General features: G+C 37.7%; 3 protein-coding genes across 3 annotated transcripts in view; 2 read left to right on the plus strand and 1 right to left on the minus strand.

The window, feature by feature from the left end:
* LOC143177362 (dynein axonemal heavy chain 1) overlaps window positions 1–21507 on the minus strand; it is an 89861-nt gene that overhangs the window by 42920 nt on the left and 25434 nt on the right. The window lies entirely within an intron of this gene.
* LOC143189050 (uncharacterized) lies at window positions 277–20311 on the plus strand. The gene is made up of 4 exons (XM_076393676.1): window positions 277–1152; window positions 16460–16658; window positions 18967–19072; window positions 20080–20311. The coding sequence occupies exons 1-4, from the start codon at window positions 277–279 to the stop codon at window positions 20309–20311; spliced, it is 1413 nt and encodes a 470-aa protein (XP_076249791.1).
* LOC143189049 (cytochrome P450 9e2-like) lies at window positions 6346–9212 on the plus strand. The gene is made up of 2 exons (XM_076393674.1): window positions 6346–7266; window positions 7723–9212. The coding sequence occupies exons 1-2, from the start codon at window positions 6478–6480 to the stop codon at window positions 8482–8484; spliced, it is 1551 nt and encodes a 516-aa protein (XP_076249789.1). The 5' UTR covers window positions 6346–6477; the 3' UTR covers window positions 8485–9212.

Here is a 21507-nt window from a genome sequence, read left to right on the forward strand (position 1 = left end):
CGATAACGGGAGATGGGGAGAAGTTGGAAGGTAAGATCGAAGTGTCTTTGATTTGAACGAAGACCCAAGAGCCAGAAGTCTCGAGGAATACTGTCCAGAAGAGCGATAAAAAGTTACAATTGCGGTTACGTGGAAGCCTCAGTCAAGAGACTGTGAATCAGCTCCACTAAAACATTGATGCTCTTCGGAGTACACGTCGCGTCGAAAACCAGAATTTCGATCTTACTTATTTAACGTCTCTTAGGATATCGTGAAAGGGAAGTCTTCGAGGCAATCATGTTCTCCATGGCGACCACGTTGAACCTGAACTCTAGGTGCGTTGAAGATCCGCCCATGATCGACATTATCGCCTCCCGTGTGAGGCGATCCGTCTCTCCGACGATGTTCGTCAACCTGACCCACTATGTGCTCAGGAACCGCAGCTACGAGCCTGGTCTCGATCTTGAAGAGAAACCAATGGAAGCTTGCCATTCGCTTTACTTCCTCCTCGACTTCTTCCACCAGTACTATATCCCCTTCATCATTCTGCTGGGCCTAGTGGGCAACCTGCTATCTTGCATAGTCTTTCTGAACACTCATCTGAGGATACGCAGCTCCAGCTACTACCTAGCTGCCCTGGCCACTGCCGATTTCGGCTTCTTGGTCACTTTGCTGTTAGTGTGGCTGAACAACACTCTCGGTTGGAAGGTGTTTAATAAGGATGGCTGGTGCGAGACTCTTGTGTACGTGAGCGCTGTCTGCAGCTCCCTCAGCGTCTGGCTGATTGTCGCCTTCACCGTGGAGAGGTTCATCGCGGTGCAGTATCCGCTCCATCGGCCTCACATATGCACGATCGCCAGAGCCAAGGCGATAGTGTTGGTGTTGGTGGTGCTGGCGCTGGCCAGCCACTCGTACTCCTTCGTCACGGCTGGAGTTGTTCTTAACAGAGACGGGGAGGAATACTGCGACCTGAAGGTCGAGTACCTCGAGACCATGAAGATTATCAGCATCATTGATAGCATCGCCAGCTTGATCGCCCCGCTGGTGCTCATCATCGTCATGAACACGATGATTATGAGGAACCTGCTCATGTTCAGCAGACGGTTCAAGCAGAGCTCCACGGCTGACTGTCCGAGCAGGGAACGATCTGACATCAACTTGAATCAGATTCCGGTGAGTTCATTGTCGTAACTGATCGTGGTTATTGTTGACCCTTGATTTGGAACCTTGAGAGACGTATTTGTGGGAAAACTGTTGTTTTATAGGCTTAAGCTTCTCGATCTTTTCAGAATACAGTGATGTATATTTTGTGTAAAATATACAGGAGTTTGAAAGTACAAACGTTCTTTTAGTATGTCTGATCAAAACGTACCTTTTCTACTACTACAATCCACACGATATCTTAAGCAAAGTATTAAAAATGTAGGAACAAATGTCTCCTTGAAGTACGTCTGTTTTAAGGATCTAGCAATAAGTGTAGAAAGTCATAAATGGAAAATGTTACTTTTAACAATACATTTAATAAGCACTCCATTGATTTATTTAAAATAAATATAAATATTTCTATTCCTCTAGTTGAACAGCTCACATCGGTGTTTTATAGAATCTTAGGATAACTTTCACAAGATACAACAAGATAACTTTCATATCTTCGAAGAAAAGAGTCATAAAAGTTTTGTCTTTTTTGTTTAAAAGACTTTTTTGTTTCAAAGTTGTCTTATTAGAAACTAGGAAGTGTTCACTATCGGCAACCCCTGAAATTAAGCAAAGTTTGTTCAGTGAAAATTGAAGCCGCGTTTCAGGTTTTTGGACACACTGACTGGGAGGGAAGTTTTTTTTAGGTAAACAATTTTTCACTGGGATGCCCGAAGGGTTTGGAGCAGCATCGGATGAATCAGTGAGGAAAAAGCGACGGCTGGCCGTCTAAAAATTAGACTACTAATGGGCGATGCTATTTCAGAATGCATAGTGTTACCGGTATCTGTCTGGCATCCTATAACTTGATGATCTTCTATTTTTCTAGTTTATAAAACAAACACGGTGAAATGCACGCTGAGAAATGTCTAGCTCGAGTTGACTGCTTTGACCAGGGAAATTCAAACAAAACATAAAACAGCAGACGTGTAAATTATTTTTTCCATGCCCGCTTGAGACTTCTCTCCTGTCGCGATCGTTTACACACCGCTGGAACACTTTGTGTCAAACTAGCTAAGAACATTTCTGAAAACAGTAGACCCTATTGAAAGTGGAATCAAAGGTGAAGGACTTTATTAACCTTTAACTAGTATGGGGGGTTACAGCGTTTATATTATCTCACTTTCAATATTTGCTGTGTAAAATATCAACGATTTACTTTAATAAATTAAAAAACTGTGAATTCTCCATTTACTTATTATTAATCATTCTTGATAATGGAATGACGAATGTGGAATCTACATTTATCCAAAAATGAATTTTTTTAATAAACTAGATACTGTATCTGGTAGTAAATGAAATCGCAGACTTTGTATATCCAGTTTTAAATGTATCAATTAATGAAGCAGAAAGGGAGTGAAATGAATATCATAAAAATGAATCTAGAATCATACAATACTTTAATTAAAGCTTTTGTTAAAAGCCACGAATCTCTTTTTACTTCTGAAATCACCGGATTTCCGCGACTTTAAAGTGCACCGAGTAAACAAGGAAGTGACGGAGAGACAGCTGCAAGTATTATAGTCACGCGAGTGGACAGATGCGGGTGTACATGATGGCTCCACAATTCTGAAAATAGCCCATGCGTCCTCGTGTTTCGTGAACGTCGCCTCAGAAAAAAAACGCCGCAAAGGGTAAACCGAGTTAACGAAGCGCAGGAAATATCTGTCGACCTAGGAAATCATTCACGAACTCCTCTGTCGAATTGTTTCACGTACGCAGGGAGCGTTCCAATAGCGAATAAATTTCTGTGGACATTTATTGACACGGAAGTATTTCACGACGCATTAAAAGGCGTCGGTGGAGAATATAAAGGAATTCGCGAAGAATGTTCTACTTAAAAGATCACTGTTGTCTAGCATGTCTTCTTTATGATGTAGAACGTGAATTCATCCATTATGGATGTTTATAATGGATGCCTAGTGAATTGTGTCACTGTCACAGATATGTGGTAAAAAGCTTGATTCGATAAAATAATAAGATTATGGGATTGACACTTATGATTGATCGGTGGAAAAATAGTGACGAGTAATTTTAGAATTGTGTTAGGAAATAAAATATAGTGGCACGTGGTTCGAAATCGAAACAATAATTTCTGAATTGTGGTGAATTATAGAGTGTAGTGGCGCCAGACTTGAAACTGAAACGCAATACGGCTTTTTGTGGATCGAGGTTCGTAGTTGATCGACAGAACGTAAACGTGATCGCTGATCACATGATTTTTTGCTGTATGATACAGCAAAGAGTACTGCGTATATTCTCAACTCATGAATAACTTGTGTTAATTAATAAAATAAAATAAAATACTAAAATGTTTCGAAACAACGTGCAGTGAAGTGCTGTTAGGTAATGCATTGTTATACTATTCATTAGGAAGTGCTTTTGTTACGGAAAATTTTAAAATTTTTAAATTTGAAAGTTACAAAATTTGAAAATTTAAACATTTAATAATTTGAAAATTTGAAAATTTAAAAATTTGAGAATTTAAAAATTTTAAAATACTCGCGTAGACTTTCAAAGCTAATCGATGTAAAATAGTTTCCGATGTCTTTGTGAAACCCAGTATAAAGTCCAAAAATACTTACACTAAGAATGTATCTATCGCATAATAACAGACAAGTTATGTAGTTTCTATAAAAAGCTTATTAAAGCTTTCAAATTCTGCTACGACTAACAATAATCAGTGTTGGTTTCTGAAATTCTGTAATCATAATTCCCGAATTAAGCACAAGGTGCATATTACCAAATACGATGCTACAGAACCCATTAGCAATAATAGGTCATTCACGAAATCGCATAATTCACGTTCCTCACGTTCAGAGGCTTACCGATACGAAGAATACCGCGGGTAGAACAATTCACGCTTATGCATCACTCCGATACACGAAATTTTATTGAGTTCACATTTACCTAACTCGTTATTTACACAATTTTCTTTTACGCAACTCATTGGATAGTTCATGATTACTCGCGAACGAGGTTTCCTCGGCTATTTTTGAGCAGCTTATAAATACCTTGAGCTTATGTAACCGCCACCATTCATCTTTATGGATACGTCGCGTCGGTTGCTTAGAACGATCCCTTCCGTTCTCGCGAATCGATTTCATTATGTTTCGTCAAAGAATGCTGTATTTCCTCTCATGAATCAGTCCTACGACGTCAATATCAATTTAACGCGTATGGAGCTGTTCCTGATAAATGCTTAATTACTCCAGGAAGGTAAATGAAACAGATTGGCTGAAAGGTTCCATGCGTAATTTTTCCAAAGATAATCCAAATTCCAACATTATGCATTTAAGAGCTTCAAGAATAACAGTACCGAAAATCTTTGCCATTTTTTGTTGTACGGAGCTCATCAGTTTATCTCTGTTCAATCATAAAGTAATTAGAACCTGTTTATGAAAGAAAGTGCTTATTAAGCTTTCTCTTTCCACGCGCCACAGAGGAGCGCAACGTGGAGGAATATTCCGCCTCGGGGATTATCTCTGATTTACGTAATTAACCAAAATTTTAATAGCTTTTAGAAAAAAAAGGCACTTGTCTGTTACAGATAATTCCTCTAGAGCCTTTTATCGTCCTATTGAGTAGATTTCCCAGAATTGAAGAGATCTCTCGAACCTCACGATTAAGATTCATCTGTGAGGGAACTAACAATTACTTTCCTTGCACCCCATGAAGTTATTTATTACTGTTCCGTGTGTTTAGATGTTCAGAGCTCATGGGCCTTTTATTAAGTCTTGTCGTCCATGGATTTGCATGGGAAACCGCTTTGTCTTCAGTCAACGATACCGAGAATCAATAGTGGGCGGACACGCAGGGGCGGAAACGATACTGAATGAGTGGCAAAACGTTCTCGTGTTTTGCTGCCGTATTATATTGATACATGATGATAATATGGGATGATAATAACGCGAATCTGTTTCTCAACGATCTGTCAACATTAGCGTGTACTCGATCAACATTTGCCAACTTCATTTCGAGAGCATTGATAAATCAATGAAATGTAATTCTGTGTTAATTATTAGCACTTGACAGCTGTCCGCTATTCGAAATTTTATATTCACGAAGGCTTACATGTTCATATCTGCATTGAAAAATGTGTAAAATTTGTAGACCTTGAACTGTCAATAATTTTGGGGAAACGAAATCCAATGCAACGAAACAGGTTGCAATAGGTCCAAACAAGTTCATTGTTTTTTGCCATTCCCATTGTTGGTGAGTGCTTGTTTTAAACCCAATTTGAGAGAAACGTGATCACCTTTTTTTATACATGAAACCTGATTCTTTTATTTCGGAAAGATGTTTAATGATTTGCACGAAGCTTTTATACATATACTGTTTGTAAATGTAGACATATCTGTCAGTAATTTGAAAAAGAGTATATTACTTGTATTGAAACAGAATATGTCGTACCATTCAAATTATTATGCTTGAAAGTTGATAACGCTGCACTCAGGGTTATTCATAGCAATCGCGTTGTTACAAGTTGCGACGCAGTGAAGAACGTCGTGATTGCTTCTGAAAAGAATTTCATGTGCAACGCAGGTTCTTTAATTTATCTTGGTGTGGCGAAACGTGCTGATTCGCCTTAAATTATAACGTATTCATGATGAAACTGTAGTCATTATTCCCATATAGTGGCAAGTATACGCGTGGAAGTTAGAAACCTGTCACTCTGATTGCGCTTGATGCGACCATATCACGTGCTGCCAACATTTCTGCAACGAGGAATCGTGATATGGGAACGACCATGCTCCATTTCCGCGTACCCATCGATATTGAAAAGAAAGTTGTATCAGGGAAACATTGTAGAGTCTTGAGACAACATTCACTATTTCATGCATGTGAAATTTTTTGATGGAGTGTCGGGGTCAGAGGTTCTTAACATCTCTACTTCTTTTTACTTAACTTACTCTGTCGCTTTTACACTCTTCCAAAATTCTTTGATATCGACCAATAATTATGATCGTGTTGATCGTTTCCTTTATCATATGTTGTAACATTAAACATAGTATAGTTGCATAATGAACATATCAGAAGAAAAAGACACAAGAGATCTTATCACAATGAGACGAAACGATCGCCATTGTCTTTCGTTGTCTCGCAACGTGAAGCTCTCCGTAATAAATACTTTCCATGACGGGTATCTATTAACGCAACAGAAGTCACATGTCTACCACCGCTGTACAGTTCGCTCTTTGCTTCTGGTGCCTCACTTCAGTCACGAGCGAGCAGTAGTCTTCTCTTGTTCTCGCGAACTGCGCAAGTATACATTACATATCTTCAAGGCTACCTCCTATCGAGATGGATTTTCTTACGATAGTCTTAATCCTCGTGAGTTTATTGCTCTTCGTCTACTACTACTTAGGGAAGAAGATGAATCACTTCAAAAAATTGGGAGTCCCACACGATTCACCAGTCCCAATCCTTGGCAATATGGCACCAGTTGTGTTTCGTCGAATTTGCATGGTAGAGCATCTTTCGAATCTCTACTATCGTCATTCAAACGTGAAATATTGTGGGTTCTATAATTTTGCATCACCAGTTTTCGTCATCCGCGACCCTGAGCTGATAACGTCGATCACGGTGAAGAACTTCGATCAGTTCTGCGATCATCAAGCTATAGTGGACCCGGAACTGGATCCCCTGATGGGCAAAAACCTGTTCAGCCTTCGTGGCGATCACTGGAGAGAGATGAGAAAACTGCTGAGCCCAGCCTTCACTTCCAGCAAGATGAGGGCTATGTACAAGCTGATATGGGATTGTGCCGAGAACTTTGTGGACTTTATTGTATCGGAATCGAAAGAGGGGAAAGTGTACGATTTGAAGGATATCTTTGGTCGATATACCACTGACGTGATAGCCACGTGCAGTTTCGGTCACACTTTGGACTCTATGAGGAACCCGGACAACCAGTTTTACGTGTTTGCCAGGAACGCGCTCAAATTCACAATTGCAACGAGCTTCAAGATCATGATAGCCAGGAGCTTTCCTAAGTTGTCGAAGTTTCTTGGAATAAGAATAATCACAGACAAAGCTCACTGCTACTTCCAGAATATAGTCGCAGAGACTGTTAAACTAAGAGACGAGAAGGTAGGCAGTCCATCTATTTTAGAATCATGATTTTTGCTTTAACTGAAGTTATTTTTAAGGTCCTCTGGGATGAATTTAGTATGGTTGAAAAAGTTCATTTAGCTTTCTTGTGTACGTATTTCATGTATTCAAGGAGGTTAATTGATATTTTTCAACTGATTGGACTGCAAATTGCTTTTGCACTGTCTACAATCTAGAATTTAGTATACCTCAATTCATGGAACACACGTAGACTTGCCATTTACGATATCACTCACTAAGAAACCTGATAAATTCAATACTCTCTTCTTTCACCAGTTCTAGCTACCCCTACTGTCCACTGACCCCTTTTTCCATCCTCTACAGCCTCCCACGCAGTGCAGCTTTTACCCTCTTCATCTTCATTTCTGTATCACACGACCTCCAAAAGGCCGCTGCGAGTCAGCTCTCGTATCATTCGATCTATGTCCAAAACAGGGTATTTACCGTCCGGATATGATTCAACTGTTGATGGAGTTCCGCGATAAGGACGGCAAGAGGCTGACCATCGAAGAGATAACGAGCCAGGCGTTCGTGTTCTTCACCGCTGGTTTCGATACCATCGCTGTCTTCCTGTGCTACGCATCTCACCAACTGGCTGCCATGCCCGACGTGCAGGCGCGACTGCGCGCGGAGATTGAAGATGTTCTGCAAAAGTACGAAGGGATGCCCACTTACGAGGCCATCAGGGACATGCCATACCTGGACGCTGTGATGAATGAGGTCCTTAGGATGTACGTACTGCCTCCATACCTGGACCGTGTTTGCGTCAAGGACTTCGAGCTTCCGTCAGCGACGCCTGACTCACGACCCATCACTGTGAAACCAGGCGATGTCATGTGGTTCCTTCCGTTCCCCATGCACAGAGACTCCAAGTACTATCCCGACCCACTCAAGTTCTGCCCCGAGCGATTTTTGGACAAGAAAGTGTCGCAGTCCACTTTTATACCCTTTGGCCTGGGTCCCAGGGTTTGTATAGGGAATAGGTTCGCCCTGATGGAAGTCAAGATTCTGTTCCTGCACTTGTTGTTGCGCTGTGAGTTGGAGCCTTGCTCTAAGACTCCGATTCCCATGAAGTTCTCTACGAAGTCTTTTGGACTCCTACCGGAAGGGGGGTTCTGGCTGAAGTTTAAGGCTAGGAAGAATCGGGAGGACGCTGGCGATAAGACCGTTCAGAATGGGACATCTGCGGTGTATTAGTGAGATACGGATGAAGTTAAGTATGATCTTTCAAGGGGATTATTGATGATAGGGAGCGTGGCAATTGAGGTCGATTGAACGCAACTGAGGTCAGTCTATTTAAGAGCCTGCTTTACTATTTTCCAAGAGATGTAATCGAGAGTGTGTGGAAGGAGAATTTTTTTGTTCTGAATAATATTAGTATGATTATTGTCTGATTTTGAGTACCTGCAAAGTGATGTATGTCGCTTTATGGTTTGGATATGAGAGTTTTATTGTTGTAGATCTGAAAGTGTGTGATAGAGGAAAAATAGAGAATCTGAGTGTCACAGTATTATCTGAAGATAAGTTTTAAATTAATGTCTCTTTACGTTGGTATGTTTATAAGTAAGCTTGGTGATTTGTGATAATGGAATTCTACGTGCTATGTATTAGGTTTCCTATTAAGTAAGCTACATATTCCACTAGCTGACTATGTCCTAGTACCTGAATACTAACTAATTTTATTTAATTTTAAGCTTAAATTCTAATGTACCTAAACTAAATGTAACTAAAAATAAAAAAGATACCATAAAACAGTGCACATATTCAGCTAGTGAGACGTCATAGTTCAGGGATTAGAACATATATCTTTCCAATTTTTACTTATTGAAAAAAATTTTAAACCTGTACTACATGATGAAACGTACCTTATTTTTTGTTAATTTTTATACAATCTAATGAGTTCTGTAAAATAAAAAGAACACAAAAACTACAACTGAGCGTTTGCAATTTTTCCTTTATATTTTGCAATTCCAAATTATGAAAGAGAAATATGAAAATCCGCTTAAGCGATTTCAGGCGTAGTTGTTTCTCCATTTCTTTAGAGTATAATTTTAAAGTTGTTCGAAGTATGATTGCGTGTTCAGGTGGTATCATAGTAATAACGAAGTAAAAATACAGTAACGCAGAGCAACCAAATAATATTGTAGAGGCGGAAGCTGTTTACCTGAATATTCGAGGAAGTTTCAGTGACTACTTTTTTACGGAACAATTACTAAAAGAAGAGGAACAACTATGTATTTCAGTGGAAGGTTTCAGAGTTCCACCAGACTAAAAAAGATTTTATGTCAGTACTGCGAATTGAAGAACCCTAGTCTATTTCTTTCGAAACTAAGTTTTATACATAATCTTACAGAATTGTCTTCATTTTATTAGAATAATAGGGGAAAGGAATAATTAAAAAATTTCATAATACGAAGTACTTCGACTATGGTGTTAAGAAATGTCTGACAGCCCTTGTATTTTTGGTCTCATGAAGAATTATACTTTAAGACTTGGATCAGTTTGGTTATCAGGCACAAAGGTGTCCGCTAAAACTAAAACAGTTTGTTCGTATCTTCCTGATATCTTCTCCCTTAACAGTTTTATTTTCGAACTTGTCTTTTGACAGCGTGGCCTGGAGAAATGTTGTCGATGGAAAACTTGAAATCACTTTACACTAGGAGATACGCGGAACTGTCGTATCAGAAAATTGAAAGTTTACTTATTCAACTTCCGAGATATAGTTACATACATTCTTAGATTCTTCTACTTTATAAACTCAAATTGATCTATCTTCGATACTTCGAGTTCACGAAGCATCTTGATGACTGTTACTCTCAACTGTTCCGAAGCGGAGATAGATAGTGTCAAAACTCTACAGAAGAAGAAGAAAGAGAATTTATTCACTCCAATGTTCAAATTTGAACGTACAGATTTTACTTCATTTGCAATGTAAGGTAGCTGCCCTTAGGGAGCTTTGGTAAGCAGAAGGTGAGCACTGCAGTAACTTCGACACGTTGGAAAGAGAATTCAGTTAAAGTTATAAGTATAGAAGCAGAACGAAGATCCACCCAAGTAACCTTAGAGCTTCCATGTTCAGCATTTTGGATTTCTCTAGTTGACAATTAGCCCTTCTGTAATACGATTTCGACTTAATTGATTTTGGGTCGTCTTCATGCGAGGAACTTTCTGCAAGACATTATTCATATGCAAAATGCAGGAAGGTATAATTGGGAACAGTTGAACCTAAAAGCTCCAAATCTGGACTTACGATATTTTACAAGAATCTGAGACCAATTTGCAGGATATTAGCAAAAATCCAGGATATCTTTCTAACTACCTTTAAAACGAAGTGACAGTACATTTCAAAGCAACAGAAGCATTAGTGTGTTTTCAACTTCTTCAGAGGACCATAATTTAATCTCTGTAACTTTATTTTATTCGATACGACGCAGGGAAAATGCAGCAGAGGGTAGAACAGAAATTTAATTAGTTTTTGCCTTGGGTTATGTCACAAATAATTTGATTTGTTTGATATCTCCTCGGCGCGGAGAATAAAAGTGCTATTTTTCTAGGGGTTTCAGGCACGTGTGAAATACTATACTGTATATACAGGATATACGTATATGTTTGTAATGCTTTTATTGTTTTATAGTAAGATGATATTAAAATATTATTGTTGAAGTACCATGAAAATGAACACAACATCCGTGTAATTGATATCGAAAAAGGTAATATCTGATAATTTTCATTTGAAATATTTCTGATATTTTCAGACCTTTAAAATTCTTAACTGAAAGATTTCGTTAAGAGGTTTTCATAAACGAAGCTCCTTGATTTCCCCATCGACTGAAAAATGCAACTTAACTTCACTTTAGAATGTTCTGAAAGCCACCGAGGTGAAAATTTACAAATTAAGGAAACGTTTCCATTTATGACAGTCTACTAGCTCCTTCATTATTTCTAAATGTGACCCTTTAATTGGTATTATTCATTATTTATAATATTACATTTGGAACAGGAAATATTCCAAGTTCTTGAATATTTAATGCTATTGTGTTTATCCTTATTTTTTAATTTTTTTAGCTGACTAGACTAGCGTTCTTGTTACGCACGATTGGCGTATCAAAACAATGTCTCATAGAACTCAAGATAATGCCTGATATTTTTCTACGTATCATACGTGCTTCTCTGTCTGAATCGAGATCGATGGCGTCTTATAAAGAATCGCGTTAAGGTATACGCGACAGTGGGTGTATACAGAAATGATCGATCCCTTGTAACATACAGGATGTTATAAAATAAATATACTTCATAAATTGAAATTAGGTTTACCATAAATAACTCATTACATTTTTCAATTGAATCAATTTTATATAATAGCTTCTCTGCAATTCAGTTTCGAGTGTCCAATTATTATCGTTGGCTGCAAACGATTTATACTTTTGTCGAATTTCATTTCTATGGCTCTTTTACAATATTTCTGACAACAGTAACCATTTTCATGCATCACTGAAATATTCCCATACACATATTTATTTTATATCATAAATATTAAACCAGGCAGGAGGTAATTGGATGTCCTTTGTTGGAATTACTTCAACCCTATCAATGTCAATAAAAAAATGTACGAAATTCAGAATTCATTTTCGTTCATGATCCCGTCGAGTCTAACAACTTACTAGAGACTGACATTCAACTTGGCCTAGACTACCTTATCGATTCTAATTCAGTATAACGGATGTCTCTTAAATAGAATGTTCATTGTTGAAGGTATGCTCATCGCCCACTAACGATAACAGACGTCATAGTCAGACGTTCGTACTTGTGCACGAACTGACTTTAATGTGCGCAGAAATCTGATTGTCTTAGCTTGCAAAATAGAGCTGTGAGTTGGAAGTCTTCAATGTTTTCTGAAATCCGATTTTCATGCAACCTCAGAAATTTCAAATACGGTTTTACGATCGGTTCCGTTCTCAAAGGTTAAAGGTTCGTTTCAGATAGAGAGATTCTTGTGCAGTCGGGTGGAGACTTCGAAGTTTTCTTCCTTTTAAATTATTCATGCCGCTTACTTGTTGCAGTCGTATTTGAAGGCGTTCATTCGTTTGATCAGATTTACACTTTAAACGAATTCTAGTGAGATCAAATTTGGAATCTTCAAATTCGAGGATCTCGATATTATGATCTTGAGTTGTGAGGATTCTAGAGGGATTCAAGGCTGTTCTAGAGGTACTTTTCAAGATAAACTTCCAAGAACCACATAAAACCCTTTCAGTTATCATCTTACTTTTCAGAGCTTCAGTAGGAAATAACTTATTCGTACTGCAGTTATTTAAGAGGTTCTTTAATTCTAATCGTACCTGTCGTTAAATTTTACTGCTATTTATGTTATTTAATTGCTCAATATAGTACCTGAGTGGTTCAATTAAAAAAAATAATACAAAACATTTGACCAATAGCGTAATTTCTTAAGTGAAACAAGCATGCATAAATCCATAATCAGCCTCGTACACTGCCATGCAGTAGTGGTTAATCGTTTCATAAGATTTGAGCTTGTAACGATCGAATTCATGCTTGCACACGTTTTTCGGGCCTCGCACGCCATTGTTTCGAGAGCTTTTTTCGCGGGACCGTGACCCGGAAAAGAGCAGAAGAGATGGTTGTATCGTTCACTATCTGCCGAATCATCGAGATGGAAGTGTTTGAGGACTCGTCGAATTTCGTTCGTTCGTTCGTTCGTTCGTTTCGAGGTCCGCTCGCATCGCAGTTCGCGCCTCTGAATTATTCATATTCGTTCGACCTTAATCTCCTGCCACTGAATGGGTTTAACATCATGAGGACGCTCTTTCACCGATACGTAAATGATACGTAACGCCCACCGTCCATCATAGGCTGAAACGTTTATTTAATCGGCATTGAGTGGTTTGATTTATCTTATTGATTAGACTGCATCGATGATATCGATTAACAAACTTGTCGTTGATATTGATAATGATATTAGTGATGTTGTACAGAGTTGTTATCGTTATCGATGATGACATGGTTTAAGTCTTATCGATTGTAGTATAGTAGGTTCATTGAGAATAAAATAGTCTGACGGATGGTATCGTTGATAGGAATTAATTTGTGGTAATTATTAATTAAATGTATTCTATGATAGTATAAGTAAAAACTTTTGTATGATGATGAGATGAGATGATGTATTATAAACGTAAAATTAATGAGTGTGACAACTTGAAATTCATATTATCTCTACAATATTGTAATCGGTGATGCAGAATGTAATGTCCTTAAATTAGATTAAAGTGCAACGCTAGACAATAGATTTACATGAACAATCACTCATGGAAGATAATCGCTTAATATAATTATTTAGACATAACCTACTTGTGTAAATTTGATTCTGATTAAATTCATGAGCGGCATTACAATTAATTCATTCTGGTATATAGATTACATATATGCGTTTCGTTGTCACTGGAATTTTCTGTGTATCCTATTCAAAGAAGAACATGTTCTATGGAGGAATATATATTTAACACTATTTACATTAATTAATCATGTTATAATATTAGTATCTACGTCATTTAAAAAATACTCATTTCTAACTGATCGATTTCTATTTTTTGGCCTACCTTAAACTGTTCATAATTTTCTTATTTCATGAATAAAAAATATCAAATTAAAACATTTTCAACCAAAGCTTTATCGGTTTCGATTCGAGGTTTCGATCTACGTAATATGTATTAACTTAAAACTTGCAATTGTATTTCTTTATTGTTTTACAGAGACTAGACGTCGGCTTGACGTTTTATACAATTTTTCATTTATTACCTTTGAATTAATTAATTTTCGAGTAGCATTTGTTCGCTGTTTTTACCAAGTATAATATACATTTTTTTAGCATGATATCTTTTATCTTTCATTTCTTGCCTTTTGAACAATAGTGTTGCGACATCCTCTGATCTTAGATGGAGACATAAATAACTCGCTTCGTGTAATATTCTGTATCACTTCGAGGGAACATCGATAGCAGTACTCCCGAGTGCACTTTCAAAGTATCATCTAGCACTCTCCTTTTTTACGAGGAGAGGACGAAGGAAAGGTTATAGGAAAACAGAGTTCTTTCGTTACCAAGAGATTATTATGCCCTGCAGATTTTGCGTTGCGCGTCAAATTTCGCCATAACAAATTACGATCGATGAGAGGCGACGTTGATTCATGCAGAAGGGAATAATCTATGGAATGCAGCCAGCCCAAACTTTTAAACGATTCCAACAATTACATTAACTATGCACATATTATTCCCTTATTTCGGAGATAGTTTGCTGAAATGGAATATATTTTGGGAAAATTTCTATTCAAATTTGCATATGATAAATGAACAAAAAAGGATTTTTTCTTAAATCAAATAAGTGGTATACCCTTTCGGTCACTGGTTGCCACTAAATTGGAGAATCAGTGAAACTAATCTATCAGTGGGTGGATTAGATGAATAATATACATGTATCTAATTGTTTTTCTCAAGTAAATGAATACATTTTTTAGTATTTTTTGAGATGTTGGATATATTATTTTACATTTTCTGTTAGAAGCCAGGTTGGCTTGAAGTGTATACGAACAAGTGATGTTATTGGAAATGATATGGTATCCTTATCCAATGAGACCGATAACGACGAAGACGATGCTCTAAGGAGCAGATACGTGACAGCAAAATTATTGGCACCCCATGACTCCATCATAGAGGGTTATCTTGTATCGCCAATAGTCTCACGTAATTGATTCGTTGAACGTTGCGCAGTTGGTGTTAAGCCAAGTTTCTACGTCTGCAACGCACTACGCTGAAGATGCTCATAGTATCATTCTCAACTTATCAGAAATTAGAAATGAACAAATTAAAGAAGCAACTGGTGTAACGTATGCTTTGTCTCCATTTTCAGAAATAAAAAATAAACCAATAATGAGAAAGTAACTTATTAAATGCAAACACAAAAGTGTTCTAGATACTTATTAAAACATTTTTCTATTTTAAAAAATATAGTAAATAAAGTATACGTTGATATTCGAAACATATTTGACCAAAAATTTAATTAGAAGTCAGAGGCCTGGCTCACTGCAATATCGTCAATTAGAAGTACGTGTGAATTGGCCCGTCTCAAAATAATTTTCAGGTAAATTCGAAACTTTATAAATCGGCGTTCGATTTTTATTCAATACAGCATCCACTCAAGCGCAAATGTTCGTTAATGACAGTTAGCACACAACGTGAAATTCGGAAGCTGCCGTTTGTTTTGTTTCATTGTATTTGATATAGATCGGCGCACCTCTGTTTGCGCATGACAAGATGAATAAAGTACGATATTATTCCAATATTCTCATTCAGAGGCATGAAATGTGAGAAATGAAGAACTTTACGTGATATCATTTTATCTCTCGTGTATAGTAAAATTAATTATGAATACTATGTATAGCACAAATGAAATATGGAAAATATATCGTTTAATCAGGTAGCTAGTTTCAATGAATATCTCTTCTGATTTAATTCTGATTTAGTTTAGTTAGATATTTTCCCTATTTTCTATAAAAGGACTCCTTTTCAGCGGGAGTCAACCTGTATGTACAATAAAGAACGGGATAAGCTCATATGAGAACGGCAACATCCCACGTAAAAGTCTTACTGTCACGTGTGAATGCGATCCGCCCTTTCCTTAAACACGTAACGGATAAAAAAGAATCTTGCGTGAGAGAAAACTCTCAGCAAAGAAATAAATATGTCCCCTTTACACGTTTGCATGCGATTTTTATGGTGACGCCTGGACACACCTCAAATTTCCACGAACTTTAATCAAATGCATTGATTCTAGAATTCTGAAGCTGAATATTTGATTATAATTGATATGGAAATTCAACGAATTTAAAAAGCAGCGCTCTACATGTAGAGTAAATAGTGAACACTCTCTATCCAGGCTAATATAAAATTCGAAAATTACATTATCGGAAATCTAATAATGTGTTCAAAAATCAGGTTGTTAAATTTCATTGAAGCTTTGCATATTTCATACTCCAAATCCAGCTGATTCTAGATCTTATTCTGTAAATGAATAAACTAACGTTCAAACACTTGAGCATCGAAACTATTTCCTGTTATAAGATGACGTTGCAAAGGGTTACATCTTTCTGCCTCAATTTCCAGAGTGCCAGTAGCAGTAACAATGGCGGCGGCGGTATTAATCTGGGACCAATGGTTGGAGGTCGCAGACCACCCTCTCAGCAGTCTTTTCACTCGTCGAAGAACAACCATTCCCATCATTCCCGGCACCAGACAACCTCTGCACCACCATCCACGCCACGGAATGCATCCCAGCTACCCGAAATAGCAGCTCGCTGTATACGTAAGTACATTCGTTGCTTTTTCTCTCTTTTCCTCACCCTTTGCCGCGGTTAATCCTACCCCGTAACTTTTAGCCTACCCTCGATAACCCGTTGATATCATATCACGTTTCCTCTTCAGTTGTCTTCAATTCGTTGAAAAGAACCAATCACTACCCACGCGTTTCTCTTTGCACTTTTTGTATTGATTTATTTTGTAATAAGTTCGTGACGAGTTGAGAATTTGTGTTTCTGCACTTTTTTTTTTAGGACAATTTTGCTGATTGATTAGTTTTCTGATCTTTCGAACTCTCCTGTGATTTATTGAGATTGATGACAGAGTTACAATAGTGGCTGGCTATTGAAACTGCACCACTTTAGAAATATCAGTACCTTTTGTTTAACTGTATCTGAGTTTTTGGTAATTGATTTAATTCTCTCTTTTTTTTTACTTGAAATTAAGATTTGTTAAAATAAAGGAAAAGCAAAAAAATGTTAAGAATGCGTTTGATGCTTCGTTTCGGAGTTATTTATTACTTAGAAAACTCCTCAAATTCGCGTGAAATGTGTCTGATTTGGGACTTATTCTACTGTTGTCGCTGTGATTGACTTATTCTACTGTCTTCACTGTGCCTGACTTATTCTACTGCCTTTGCTCTGTCCGACTCATTCTACTGATTTTACTGTACCTGACTTATTCTACTGCCTTCGCTGTGTCTGACTCATTCTACTGATTTCACTGTGCCTGACTTATTCTACTGTCTTCGCCGTGCCTGACTTATTCTACTGACTTCACTGTGTCTGACCGCTAGTGCATCTCGGTAGAATAAGTCTCAAGTGAGACTCATTTCACGCAAATTTTAGGCATTTTCTTAATAATTCTGAAGAATTTGTCATCCTTGTTTTACGTTCTATTTTAACAATTAGAATGACCCCCCCAAAATTTCTGACACCTGTTGTCGAACACCCTGTATTTAGATACCACTTTTATAATTACGTACATTCATGCTCAACAAATAATATTTTTAGCGAGTGTTGCAATTTTATTGACCACTACTGTATTGCTTCAGACCTTAGTGGCACTTTTTGAGTACTAGCTTCAATCTCTATGTAAAATGACTGCCTCTTCAAAGAGTAATGATTTTATTTAGGTGTGGTGAGCAGTAATGCCAGGCATTCTGCTATGATCGGGTGAGGATTGTAATAAAGGGTATTTAGCCTTGACAGAATGCCTGGCATCATTGGTGATGAGGTATGAAAGAAATTTGTTAATTTATTAATAATTTTCTGAGACGGTGATACTAGTTATAGTAGATAGACAGTTTGCTCCTCGAAGTATCATATATTATGCTGGACTTTAATGAACCAAAGCTTGAAGGCTGTGAAACGTTTAGAGGGGACAAGTAGGATCGATCAATCGAGCCTCTCCATGTTTCTGAGCCGATGGGCCTAGAAAGTGATGGAACTGTCCTCGTTAATCCAAAGGTAGTGCAAAAAATGTTCAGGTACAAGGTAGGGCTGCCCAAGGAACCTTATTCAGGTCGATGGTTGATTAATGATCTGGACTTGCTAAAAGAAAATCGACAAAAGCATTTGTCAAGTGTATGTCTTGATGAGCCTTTTTTTGGAAACATAGGTACAGTAAATGTAATAAATTTTCTCGTATGCCTACTCACAGTTTTTCCTGTGTAAAAAATATACAAAATATGAAAAGTAGAATGCAAATTATAGTATTTCAAAGAGGAAGCAAATTTTTATTTTGATTTCACTTCTTTAACTGTGTCTATGAAAATATGAAATAGCATAAAAATTCACACTCTACTGTTAACATTTTTTTATTTTGATTATATTTACACTATACGAAAGTAGTATGCATTACGAAAAATTCGCTATATCTAGATATTCTTTTACCCCTCCTTTCCCCCCCCACATCTAGTATTCTTTTACCCCTCATTTTCCTTGCACCTTACTGAATACAATATTTTTTGGATGATTGCAATTTCATTCGAGCATTGCTTCAAAATCCCACCAAAATGAAAATCAATTGATTTCTGGCTACGCTTTTTCAAGGGAGTTCCAGCTATACGAATTTTCATCGAAAATACCCACGACTCTCAATAGCATAACCCGATCTAACTTTTATGCTCGTCAACGACTTCAGTTAAATTACGAACTTCCCGATTTTACGGTTATTTCGGAGTTGGTAATCCTGGGCCGACTGGCACGAAAAACAAGACATTAAAACCAAAGTTAAATTAGGTTGGATAATGCGATTCCATTGCTTCACGCGAACGAAACGTTCCTTTGCTTCTTTATCTATTTCTGTTACAGATATCAGGTCGTCCTCGCGGAATCTCGTATCGACGAGGAACCAGCAGAGCATCACGAAAATGCTGCTTTTGATAAGCACTGTCTTTATCCTACTCAATTTACCGAGGTAAGACATTAGATAATACGAAGAACCATTGTGAGACTTAATTATGCTATAGGCAATTTTCGAAGTTGCCTTGGAATGAAGAACAATAAATTGTTCTTAGTATAGAACAAACTGAGTCTCCTGTATAACATTAATGAACGATATTCTCGAGTAAGGTAGAGTGAAAATAATCCAAAGTATTGTATAACTTAACGATATGTTACTTTAGACATTGTAATGCCATGCTTACCAATTATAACTTTAGAAATACATTCCTTATATTTCATTAAGTAATTTGAATAAAGTACACTGGAGGTATTTATAGAGGAGTAATAACTTGATATACACAGGAAATTAAACAATCTTGCATAACGCATAATTGCATAAATAGGATATTAACAGGACAGTAATATGAAACATACGAACGTCAGACTTTTCCTTGACCAATTCTCCTTATACTCGTCTACTATCTGTAACTGTACTATTCCTCTTTCTTAATTTCAATAAGCTTTTATGTGAATACTGTACTCGTTGAAAAGATCGTGAAAATTGCTATTCTTCGTCACTCCATTCAATTTCTTCGTTTTTCTTAATTTCCACACTGCACTCAGAGAGGAATGCAATTTTGAAATGATTGCATGGAAAAAAATTTTAATTTTCCTCTTCTGCACTATACACTCGAGTCTATATGTGAAACCATAATTGTATTTCTTCATTGAAAGTCACCAAATAAATGCAAAAATATGTTACATGAAAATTAGGTGGCCTCTATTTGTTTGAAATAAATACCGAGTATAAAAAAGTAGAGACTGTGCTCTTTAAAATAATCCTAAGTACACTGCAGTACTAATTTTTCGGCCAAAATTAGCGATTCCTTAATTTTTCTGCGAAGTATATAATAATACTCCTCTCTATAAAATCCTGCTTTAATATGGCTTTTGAGTATTTCAACATCGCGTAATATTCAGAATATCGCAAGTTGAACAACTGTTTTTGATACAGTAAGAAAGTAACCTCCTGTTTTCCAGCTACGTGATCCGGCTGTGCGTGTTTTTTTTCACCCTGGCCCGCAAGAACACCCCCGACCTGCTCTGGTGTCTGCAACAGTTCTTCATGCTCCTGTACTACACCAACTTCAGCATCAACTTCTTGCTGTACGCGATGTGCGGTATCACGTTCCGCCGCTGCCTGCAGCAGCTGCTGCGCAAGGTGCTCAAGAGCATGACCAGGTACCATTGCAATCCGCAGCGATACATTTAGGTGTTACTTCGACGATTCCGTAGTGCTGCTACGGAAACGGTGGACCTGTGATGGAACATGACATTCCACGCGAACGTGGATCGAATCCGACGTGCTGACAACGAATTGTCACGTAAATCCGTGGCGATCACGCGACGATCTTCGCGTAGCTTCCGTCTCGCGGGGGAGCGATCGGTTCGTCGACAGATTGCTCGCGAGGGGATCACGTTCGAATCGTTTGTAACGTAGAGCCTCGATTGACGGGCGGAAGTCCTCGGGGAACGCGTCTTTCACGAGTGGTTTGCCGCTCGAATTGCCTCGATTTCCCTCGATTTGCCTCGATTTGCCTCGATTTGCCTCGATTTGCTCGGGCGTCGTCGCCTGTTTAGAGGAAGTGGGTGTCCCAGGGCATCCAATGCTGAGGAGGAACTATGATCGTATCGAACAGTGGGTAGGATGTTGATCGGATTCGATACTCTGTTGCCGTGTGGATATTGAGTAATAGTTAAGTGGATCAATTGTAGAGAATGTGATAGAAGTAGATCATAGGATTGGCGAATCAGGTCTATTGAGCAGACTTGGTGATTCTAAGAGGCTGTTAGGTTTACATAGGAAAAAGGAAAGAAACTCGTGGGAAGAACTTCAGCTGCTAGCTATCCGAAGCCTACGCAATTATGTAACTGGGTTCTCGTTTAACAGTATTTACGATTATTTAGCCCTTGAGCTCAATAACATCGGTCTAGAGAAGGGTAAGGAAAGTAATTTGCCAGAAAGTATTACGTATATGGTATTTGCATCTATTTATAAATGACTTGGTGAGTTGAGGGATATACAAGTCCAAAATTAACCATTTTCAAAATTCTATCTGGACCCAGAGCCAAAGTATATTGAGTCATACAGAAAACAAGTAGAATTAATACGTTCTGTCCCTGGGGTCCAGATATGTAAAATACGCAAAACTATACGTTGGGATCACATATCTAAAAATATGATTTTTGGACATGTACTGTTCTTTCAACTCATCAATTCAAATTCTTGCATGTAGATCGACTTTTCCTATTTCACTCTAATGAATTATGCAGCCCACAGAAATAGCGGCTGAAATATATATAAAATCTGATACAGGAAAGGCCCTATGCGTGAATACCAATAGGTCATCTGTTTTCTTATCTTCTCTCTAGAATGTACTCTGAATCTCCAAGTTTGTTCGAGTAAAT

The sequence above is a fragment of the Calliopsis andreniformis genome, chromosome 3 (genome assembly GCF_051401765.1).
Source record: "Calliopsis andreniformis isolate RMS-2024a chromosome 3, iyCalAndr_principal, whole genome shotgun sequence".
Taxonomy (NCBI): Eukaryota; Metazoa; Arthropoda; class Insecta; order Hymenoptera; family Andrenidae; genus Calliopsis; species Calliopsis andreniformis.

Coding starts and splice junctions, on each gene's coding strand:
- LOC143189049 (XM_076393674.1), top strand. CDS start 6,478: ATGGATTTTCTTACGATAGTCTTAATCCTCGTGAGTTTATTGCTCTTC. Junction 7,267..7,722: donor TTAAACTAAGAGACGAGAAG/GTAGGCAGTCCA, acceptor TGTCCAAAACAG/GGTATTTACCGTCCGGATAT.
- LOC143189050 (XM_076393676.1), top strand. CDS start 277: ATGTTCTCCATGGCGACCACGTTGAACCTGAACTCTAGGTGCGTTGAA. Junction 1,153..16,459: donor TCAACTTGAATCAGATTCCG/GTGAGTTCATTG, acceptor CTCAATTTCCAG/AGTGCCAGTAGCAGTAACAA. Junction 16,659..18,966: donor AATAGCAGCTCGCTGTATAC/GTAAGTACATTC, acceptor TTTCTGTTACAG/ATATCAGGTCGTCCTCGCGG.